Source organism: Eurypyga helias, unplaced genomic scaffold (genome assembly GCF_000690775.1).
Source record: "Eurypyga helias isolate BGI_N326 unplaced genomic scaffold, ASM69077v1 scaffold3839, whole genome shotgun sequence".
Taxonomy (NCBI): domain Eukaryota; kingdom Metazoa; phylum Chordata; class Aves; order Eurypygiformes; family Eurypygidae; genus Eurypyga; species Eurypyga helias.
Genome location: NW_010273773.1, coordinates 1 through 10,240, shown reverse-complemented (window position 1 = coordinate 10,240; position 10,240 = coordinate 1). Strand labels below are relative to the sequence as shown.

Below are 10,240 nucleotides of genomic sequence, written 5' to 3'. Positions count from 1 at the left end.
CCACCTGCAGCGGTGCCTTTACACCCTCGTGGTGCACGTTGTTTGGTAGCACGCGACACCAGCCTGCGCTAGCGTGGGGACAGTTCGCGCTGCGTAACGCTGCACGCGCTTAACCCTGCGTTCCCCAGGGTGAATACAGATGTTCTTAAGCACGAGAGGAGGAATTGACAGTCTCTATTTTCGTATGCAGACAGCCGCCTCCTCCCCAGTTAATAGCAGGCGTGACATCCGCGCTGGGGGTGTTGAGCAGTAACCAGCTCTTGGAGCAGAGGTTGGAGTGCTCTGAGCCCAGAGCGAGCAGCGCTGAAGAGCCAGAGCCAATTCCCGACTCGCCTGGCGGGTGCTGAAGTCACAGAAATGTTGCGTAGCCGTCCTCTGCCACGGTGTTACCCCTCAAGGGTCATGCGGGGCAGCGCGAACCGAGGGACGTTGGCCCACGTTGGCTCTCTTGCACCCCGCTGATGCGTGTGAGGGAAAAGAGCGTTTCTGCATAAGCTGTGTATTTGGTTCTGAAGCCTGACTGGCAGATTTTAAGTAGCATTTTTATCTTCATTTTGGATGAAAATGCACGGAATCAAATGGATAAGAAATAGCAATTCCACACAGCCTGCTTTATTGGTTAATTTATAAGTCTAATGTCTCCAAAATCGGCTTTTGTATAGTAACTTGTCATTGAAAAGGTGACTTGATTTGGAATGTGGGAAGCAGATCCCTATAGGAGAGAATCTGTGGTTGTTTTGGGAGTGACATAGCCACACGTCTGTACCTACAGTAATTAAATCCGTGTGGTACTTAGTCGACAACATCACTTTTGAGAATGTGGTCAGCACCTACCAACTTTGACCACACACGTGCAAATTTCCATTTTTCTAGTGAAAAATCTGTGAAGAAACTAGCTGCCCTTCCAGTCCCTCAGCCACTCACTAAAATTACAACAGCCGCACCGGAGCCAGCCAAACCAGGGGATAATCGAGAGGCAAGAAGGAAGGAACGTCAGACAAGGACTCCACCCAGGAGGTAAGAAAGCTGTGGGGTGGAGTGAGGCTTGATCTCGTGGAAGATGGAGCAAATCCTGGGTTTCTCTCGGGAGAACTGACTACGAGGGCTCTTCAGTATTAAAGGAGAAATCTGTTTCCTGGAGCAGGAAGGAAATGGAGAAAGAGAGGGAAGGAGTTGGGGTGAACGCTACTGACTTGCCACAGCAAGTGGCTCCCGTCTCTGAAGATTGGTTGGGAGATGAAGTAGGTGGAATACATGAAATATGCCAAAATGCAGAGTCTGCAGTGAAAAAAAAAAAAAAAGGCATGTTTGAGAGCCGCTGGAGGTTGGAGCTGCACAGCAAGGAAACAAAGGCGTGTTTGGTCTGGAGAGCAGATCTGACATGTTGGAGGGTCAAGATGGGTGGCGATGGGTTTGGGTTCTGTTTACTCTCAAGATGTGCGGGTGTGCCTGGAATATTTCTCTGGTGTGGTCCCAGGAGCTGGCTTGTCAGCATCCAGCAGTAGCGCTGGAGGAGAGGAGGAAAAGCTCCCCTGTACAGAGCTTGCTGGCTCCCCTGTGCTGCTTGCTCTTCCTGGCTTCGTCCTGTGTGACTAGTCTGAAGGTTTCAAGTGTTTCCTGTCTGTCCTCTAATTGTTTTTGCCTTCTCCTCCCTTTGCATTTGAGATGAGACTTCTGATGGGTTTCAAACAAGGAGCATTTGTCTGTATTTAAATGTGTTTATCAGCCTTAATCCATTGTGCTGTGTTTTGAAATGTTACAGGAGAAATGCAGGTAGCATCGCCTGTTTCGTGGAGGGACACGAAATCAGCTAAGCATGGCTGAAATTCATCGTGCATCCTTCTTTCATTAGAAATTTAGAGACAGCAGTACCATACACGTGTGTGCCTGGTCTGTGGGAGCAGTAGCTTGATGTATAAGGAATGTATTGAATATAAATGTCTGTCCTGTGAGCACTGAGAATGTTTTATTCCTTGTGGTAAGGCACACATGGCTTTCTTGGATCACTGGATGATGCTTTTATTAGTGTGTTCTGAAGGTGGCTGTAAGTCTGATTTCCGTTCAGGTTTCAGAAGCATCCTGAGTCAGTTCTTAATCCTGCATGGGGATTACATCTGCTGTTTCTTCCCAGGAGCTAAAGAAAAGGCCTGGGCTGAGCAGTTACATCTCCATAGGTGAAAACTGATCGTGACAGCATCTTTTCCCTAGAAACTCCGTCAGTTCTAGTTTTCGTTTCATGTACTTTAACTGGTTAATAATATTTCTGGATGTCTTTAGTCACCTTCCTTTATTCTTTAGCTCAGTCCAGGGTTTTTTTCTTGCCTATACCCACACAAACCCCACTGCCCTGCTCTCTCCCTGCTGTGCAAATGACGAACAGCTCTATTTACGTTAGTACCGGTGCGTTAGTCACAAAAAAATGTGTATGCTGGTTTGTGTAGCCTGAAATACAAGGTCATCCCACAGCATTAGGCAGTTAGGAATTTTTCTGTGCAGGAAGCATTTGTTTCTGGTATCAGTACAGGATTAAGGTGCTTTGGTTTGTTCTTGGCCTGGCTCTTGTTAGCACTATTCATTCTGGTATAAAACGTCTGCTGTTCGGAAAAAGGATGCTTCGTGGGGAGTGTGAACGCAAGGTTGAGAGGAACATCTGAACGTTTGCAAAGCACCAGTCTTTCATACGCTGCAGGGCAACAGCATCACGCTCAAACTGTCCCCAAAGAGTCCTTTCTAACCCGGTCTCACGGCAGAGCGGAGCGCAGGGCGGTGAGGATGTCATTTGCTGTCTTGCAGGCGGACGATCAGCGGCAGCATCAGTGGCAGCGCCAGCAGCTACAGCGGCTCCAGTTCCCGATCTAGGTCCTTGTCTCGGTCTCTCTCCAGATCTCATTCCAGATCGTCGTCTGCCTCAGTCTCCCACTCCCCGTCTGGGTCCCGGAAATCCAGGTACGGCCTCCACCCTTCATAACAATTGTTGAACTAGGAGAAAATGATAACTACTCTTAACTGTTGTCGCTTCATGCAGCTCAGACTTGCTCTAGCTTCAAGTATCAGAAGCTGTAGGTAACTAGGACGTGAAGCCAGATGGTTTTTCTGTGCGGTGTTACGAATCCCAAGTCCTGTATCGTGATAGTAGTACTGCGTTTGTAGTGTCCTTGTGGCTTATCCAAGAAAACAATCTGTCATGTGTGCCGAACTGCCCATTTTTACCTAAATTATGACCAAGGCATCTCCCTATGGCCAGGGTGATCCCACATCCTAATTTATTTGCAAGGCAACGGGTTTCGAGCTACAGAGCTTTGCTCTTAACCTCTGCTGCCTCTGGTTTCTGAATGTCCTTAGGGAAGATGCTTGGCCTGCCAAGAGAGGTAGGTCAGAAAATGCCTAAAAGGCCCAGGTAATGACATTTTCCCTTTGCTGGCAAAGTTGCATGGGCAGTTCCCATTGTGTTTAGCCCCAAGTGAATAGTTATGTGGCTGTTAGTCTGTGGGATTTGTAAACAGCTAACCCCCTCCAGTAAAGAGTCTTGAAATAAACTCCTTTCAAGTCCTTAGTTCTGCTTTTTGGCATCTGTTCACACACCGGAATCCCTGAAACCTCACAGGCAGCCTGGAAACACGAAGCTTCCCTGTGCTATTGATTTCAAAGTAGACCAATAGTGTAAAAACTAGTGGATTAAGTAGGCCTTGGCTCTGACCAGCGGTAATTCACGTATCTGAACTCTGTGAAACTCCAAGGTTCAACAGCCAGGTGATTTTACGGAAATACAACCTTGTTTACTACATGCTTGTGGCATTCATCAGATCGGGCAGGGGTGATGCAAGAGGTTCGGAGAGCGCTTGGGCACGTTGGCGCTGCGCTGTCCTGCCGCACGGGGCCGGAGAGGAGCAGATGGGGAAAACCTAATGCAGGTCTTGCTCGTGTGGCACCAGGGCCATGCTTTCTGCTTTTATAGGCGTGTGGAAAGGAGGAGGGATAGGAAATACAGTCTGTACCCAAACCAGACTTGCTGCCATGACCTTGTAACCAGGAGCTTTCCTGTAGAAGGAGCTTCTGGCTCATCCAGTTGTCGTTGCAGCAGTCAATGAGATTTCTCAAAACTCATCCCTGTCAGGATACCAGCGACTTTGCAGCTCGTCCCAGGGCTTCTCCGTGCTGCAGCTGCCACAGCCCGTTCAGCTGAACGCAAGCCAGCTGCCAGCGAGCGAGCTTGGACCTTGCTGGCAGGGCAGCGGCTGGCGCGCAGGAGTCGGCGTGGCCTGCAGAACCTGCTGGAGAGGCTGCCTGAATATTCAAGTAGTTATCGTGCGCCTGGTCCCAGGGGCTACGATGCCAGACAGTTGCCAGCTAGCTGGGAATTTTGGAGCTGCTTCGGTGGCGGCATGCCCCTGCAGGGAAGTCTGGTGCGCAGCCCTATATTTTTGTCTGATACGTTTCTAAGTAGAAAGTCTCCTTTAAATGAATATAATGATTGCCTGACATTTCTAATGCTGTGAATCCATTAGGAGATGGCTATCTTATAGGCACTATTAGAAGATAAGCCGTCTTATAGCAGTCTTCCCTGTCATTATCAGTCGTGTGCATCCTCAAAACAGGCAGCTGGACTCCTCTGCACCCTGTGGGCTGTAGAACTCCCAGGGCTTTTAAAGCCTCTGTGAATAAATGTATGCCAAACAACAAAAAACATTGCCGGGGAGCCCTTGACCTGAGCCGCAACGCTGACCTGTGGGGAGTAGCGCACACCCCATTTTCACTTTTTGTTTACCTGGGGAAGTAGCTGACCTATTTACATGTTGCCTTAATCCTGTTTATAAACAGTACTTTTCTATGCTTGCATCTAACGTGTTGGGGTTTTTTCATGTTGTCTGCACCCCAGGAGACACAGCCTTTATCTCTTCCTGGTTACTGCCTGCCTTAGCCGCTTTCTGACATGTCAGCCACACAGGGCATTTGAAACAAAGGCGCCTGTCTCCTCGCTGCCTGATTCTTGTTGCATTCCTGACTGTAACGGGCTGTTGGCTCTTTCCAGGTCCCTGAGCGTGAGCAGCGTTTCTTCTGTCTCTAGTGCCTCCTCTAGCAGCAGCTCTGTACGCAGTGCCGACTCCGAAGACATGTACGCAGACTTGGCCAGTCCTGTGTCCTCAGCCAGCTCCCGATCCCCGACCCCAGCGCAGCAGAAGAAAGGTAGAGGTACCTGGTTTGGTGTTTTCTTTGCCAAGGGGTCCTGGGAAGAGAAAAAGCGGAAAAGGAGATCTGCATGTAGCTTACTATGGGGGGTCCTGGAAGATTGTTGAGCAGAGGCAAATGCTGGTGGCTGGTGTAGGCTGGAGGAGCCCAGAGGCTTCAGCTGAGGAGGGTGAGGCCGTGGAGAAGGAAGGCTGCAGAGCAAACGTACGTTCATACCCTGCCATCCATGTGTCTCTGGCAGTGAAGATGCCTTTTCCTGCCTGGGAGTTCTGCCTGATGCCTCCTCTCTCGCCTTGTTCTCTTTCACCCTTGTGAGGTGACGCTGAGTCTTTTGGGGAACCCCAGTATCGTGTTGCTCTTCCTCCGTTCTTCTAGACCATAGCAGAGTTGGCAGCAAGAGCCTCTTGTTCTTTGTCTTTTATGTTAAGCCTTCTCTTTTCTGGAAATTCTCGTTTCCTGAATCTTTTAACCTTGGGGCTGCATGCTGTGCTAACTGGCGTGGGCTTTTTTAGTCCCTGGAGCAGCGTCCTCTTGCCCTGCCCTCCAAAGGGAGGGCAGGTGAAAGGAATTGGTGGCGAGTTACTCCATCTGCACTCTGGTTTCAACAGGAAAGTCAAAAAAAGAAGATAGCACTAAGGAGGAAAAGCGGAAACGGGATGTGCCTGCTCAGCTCCTGAAATCAGCCAAACCCACCCAGGGGAGCAAATCGCAGCAGCTCCTCCCGACGCAGCAGCCCTCAGCCCCCCCGTCCCAGCAAGGGGGCTTCAGCGCTCACAAAGAAATCAAGCTGACGCTCCTGAATAAGGTGAGGGGGGCGATGGGGGGGTGATGCGATTCCCTCTGCACAGGGGTTCCGAGGAGCCGATGGGACAGATACTGGGACTCGGGGCGGGCGGAGGGAGAAGCTCCGGGCTCCGTGCTGTCGGGATGAGCTCGGGTGGGCAGGTCTGCAGCTGGGATTGAAGGGCGGCAGACAGAACCAGTCTGGCGGCACACACCCTGTGGTGGCTTGAGTTTGGGACTGTGTTGGCGGGTCCCCTGGGGGCCATTTCTTCTGGAAGGGCTCTTCCCCGCTTTCTCGAAGGCCGGAGCTGGAGCACCGAAGCGTGCCCGGCGTGGTCCCACATACGCTGGGGCCTTGCCCGCTGAAAGCACGCTTCCCGCACACTTCCAAGCGAGCTCTCCTCCCACTGCCCGCTCTGGAGCGAAGTGCTGACGAGTCATTAACTGAGTCAGGAGGTAAAAGTGGTGGTTGCCTCGCCTCCCTGGGGTGCCCGCCACCAGCCGCGCTTTCCGCAGGGAGCCTGGCTCTCAACCTTTTATGACTGAGCCCGATGCCCCAGTTTGGTGCCTTCGGCTGAGATTGCAATCCCAGATCATGTGGGAGAGTTTGGCCTCGTGTGCTTTCTTGTGCCGGAGCAGGGTGTTGGCCCCAGTCACGTGGGTGGGTTCCTGTTTTTGAAGCCTTAATGATTTTTTTTTCTGACAGTCTAAATTCCCCGTTGCCATCTGAGGCCGCAGTTTTCTCTACTTCCCTGTGCTATGACGTGAGGCACCTTTATCGAGTCTGTGAAGCATGGTCTGCGGGGAGGAGTGTGCAAATTACACATAACTGCCGGCTGGCATGGTCGGATCCTGGAAGTAGGCACGGCTCCGTGGCTCCTTGATGTTTGCCATCCTTGGGGTCGCTGAAAAAAGCTCTACAAAGCACTCCTGTTTCCCTGTTTCTGCCGATTCTGAACATAGCGCAGCGTTAGCCCCGGTACCAGGGGATGTTGCTGCTTGCTTACGGGGTAGGGGAATTACATGATGCCAGAGATGGTTGGGCCTGGAATGCACAAAGAGTTTAATAGGAGTCGCGCTTGCGTGAGCCAGCACATCCTGGGCACCCGTCACAGGAAATATCTCTGCCTGCTTCCCTCCCCAGAGGGAAGTGGCTGCTCAGCTCTGTTGTCTGTTCCAATTCTGTTTTTAGGCAGCTGACAAAGGAAGCAGGAAGAGGTACGAGCCAGCAGACAAAGACAGGCCAACCTCTCCTCCAGCCAAACGGGCGAACCTGTCACCTGACAGAGGTGAGACATCAGCCATCCCGGGGACTCCTGGCCTGGCTGGGTTCCCGCTCTGCCGCTCGAGGTGGTGCTCGAGCAACAAACGTCCTGTGAAAAGTCTCTGCTGCAAGTGTCCGCTTGCTGGAGAGGGTAACTGCGGGCATGTGTCCTTCCAAACCCCCGAGCGTGCAGTTGCCACCAGATAACGTGGGGCGGATTAGCCATCCTGCTGCAAAACCGTGGTGGAGGTGAGACGCTCCGGTTTGTGAAGTAAGCGAGGTGAGGTCAGCCCTGGGCAGGCCCAACCCGGCCTTGCGTAGCTGTCTTGTGGCACACGTCGCGTGTAACTTGGCTCCACTGTGTCTGTGTAAGTCCACTGCAAAAAAAAGCCCTTGCTTTGAAGACACAGCGTGCTCCTCTCCGTAGGTACGCGTCCTTCCCACAGCGGCCTCCTGCTCTCTTGTAACGTCGTCGGATGTGGCTGTGGAAGTGGTAGGGTTTTCCCTTCGCGGATCACGGGGTCTTCTCTGCCCGGTGATGGATCTTAGTCCTGGTAGCCAGGCTCGTGGCAGTGCTTAGAAAGGGCAGGCGGGCTGCCAAGGCTCTACGATGTTGCAGTAGTTGGCTCCATCACCCGTCCTGCGAAATGAAACTATTTCCCCACTCGCGTGTGACACAATCCGATTTGCCTCGTGTGTTTAGAAAGACACGGGCTTTCCAAGTGTTCCGTGTCTGAACCCTCAGCTCGGAAAACCGGCACGCTGCGTCGAGAGGGACCTACATGCCACGCTCCAGCCTCCGCTGTCGCGGCTGGGAAGCGGAGTCGTCAGGCAGAGGTGCCTGGTTTTGACGTACGAGCCAGCACACACGTGATGTTGTTTTCCCTGTTGTCTCGGCTGTAGGTGGATCTTGTTGATTCTGGCTGGCACCCAGAAAAAAAATATCTGTGCTAATAGCCCAGTTGCATTTGACTCCTGCAAAGGTGGCGTGGAAGGGACTGGGTGAGGTTGAAGTTCACTGGGATCTAGTTCACAGCCACTGCTGAGCTGCAGAGCAATGAATGGGCTGACCTACCAAGCTGTGCTGATATAGAGAGAGAGATGTGGATGTAATTACAGATTTTGTTTGTTGTCTGTATGTTATAATGCGTTTTTAAGCAGTAGCAAATGGGACACAGGCCCTGAAGGCAACTCAGCCTCACCTCCCAGTGCCACGCGTCCCCTTGGCTGAACTGGGACTGAGCAAGACGCACCCTCCGGCACGCAGCCTGTGCTCCGGGGTCGCGGCGCGTAGCTGGTCGGCGCCTGTGTCCTGAGTCGCGCTTCCCTCTTCTGTAACATTGCTCCGATCACATCCGCAACCTCCCTGAGCGCTGGGGTAGCAGTGGCTGGGAAACCCACCACATCACAGCTGGATAATGCTGCCACAGGACCCCGGCGGGCTTCCCACTGCCGCAGCTCCGTTCGGGCAGGCCACGGCGGTTCAGTCCATGCTGAACCAACACGGGGCTGATGCTGCCCGTGGGTTGGGCCCAGCTGACTCTGACAGCAGCCAAGCTGCACTCAGCTAGCACCCTAAGCCAGTACACCCCGATATCTGGCCAGTGCAGCGCTGGCTCGGGTGCCGCTGTGCCCATTGCGCGCGAACCGGACAATCTGCTGGGGAATAAGGGAGCACGGACTCTGTGAGGGCTGGCCCTGCCCTGCAGGTTTACAAGCAAAGCACGGCCTAAATTCACAGTGGAGGAGCCTTGTTCCAGCAGCTGGAGGGTGAGGAGAGGACCGCTGCGACTCCCTGCAGGTGATGTTTTGTGCGGCTGACCACGGGGCACGGCCTTGACTGGCTTTTCTGCTCCCCCTGAAGACAAGGGTGCACAACAGGAGGTTCCTCTTCTGGCTGCTGCTGGACTCGGCCTTGTGCAGGCAGGATCTGTTCCGCCTGAAGGGAGCAGAGCGTCCTTACGCCGCTGGGGCGGTGCGGTAGGCAGGGTAAGGGCCTGTTCCTCGGCCATGAGCGAGAACGTCTTACCTTTCATTCTCCCATAGGCTCTCGTGACAGGAAGGCAACCGGGAGACTCTCCTCGCCCAAGCAAGAGCGACAGAGGGGCCAGAACCCGAAACCTTCTCCTGCACAGACAGACAGGTCAGTGCCTGCTTGTTCTTGGGGTCTCGCGTGGGCCAGGCTGGGGCTCAGTCCCTTCCCTCGGGGCAGCTCTGTGGCTCTCTGGCTGCAGTTTCCAGTTGCCATGGAGGCACAGCAAGAGGAAGGACGCGCAGCTCCCTGGGCAGCAGCCAGACGTGCCCAGGGGTTCGTGCGAAAGCCGCCGGCTGAGCCGTTCCGACTCAGAAATAAGCAGGAGCCCGGGGGTTTTCTTGAGGTCAGTCCCAGCGAGAGAAGCCAACTGGGTTAGGTGCAAGCTCAGTCACGCCAGTGCCTCTGCCTCTCGCTAGCGCTGCGTAGTGCTCGTGGGAGCGAAAGTGCAAGCCCGTCATCCTGCTGCCGATGCTCCTCCTGGCACATGGCTCGGGTGCCCGATTCCCTTTCTCCACAGCCTTAGCTCACTTGGCTGCTGTGAGACGTTAAGATGTGGCCCCTGCCTGAGACTGAACGGTGATTAGCCCTGGCTTTGAGCTTTTCCATCCCCTCCGGTGACAGGTGACCAGCTCACATCCAATATCTTGGCAGTCTGCTCCCGCTGCTGTGCTGGGAATATCCCATTGCAGAACCGGATGTGTGGCTCCAGGGGCCTTGGGCCGTGCTCCGCTCAGAGCGCTTTGGTTGGAGGGTTGTGGAGCACCTTCTGCGGCACACCTAAAGCTTCCTCAGTCCTCCTCGCCCGTAGCCAGCGCTGCTTTGCATTTCTCTGCTGTCATCTCTCCAGGGATCTCTGCGCCAATGGACGCAGCTCTGTCCCGCACCTGGAGTTCCTCGGCTGGCAGGCCTCTGTCATCTCCTCTCCCCAGCCCGGGGTGCGAGTGAGCCTCGGTCTGTGCGTCATAGACTCA

The 10,240-nt window shown here is 53.6% G+C and overlaps 1 protein-coding gene across 1 annotated transcript in view; it reads left to right on the top strand.

Annotated features, from left to right (window-relative positions):
• The window catches only part of ZC3H18 (zinc finger CCCH-type containing 18), a gene marked incomplete at both ends in the record, with an annotated part of 31,608 nt that extends 21,398 nt beyond the window's left edge, over positions 1-10,210 (top strand). The window contains 7 exons of the mRNA XM_010159582.1: positions 874-1,017; positions 2,794-2,946; positions 5,030-5,190; positions 5,796-5,992; positions 7,163-7,259; positions 9,281-9,377; positions 10,117-10,210. Coding sequence (XP_010157884.1) covers positions 874-1,017; positions 2,794-2,946; positions 5,030-5,190; positions 5,796-5,992; positions 7,163-7,259; positions 9,281-9,377; positions 10,117-10,210 — 943 coding nt within the window. The remainder of the gene's footprint in view (positions 1-873; positions 1,018-2,793; positions 2,947-5,029; positions 5,191-5,795; positions 5,993-7,162; positions 7,260-9,280; positions 9,378-10,116) is intronic.
• Positions 10,211-10,240: the final 30 nt, after the last annotated feature.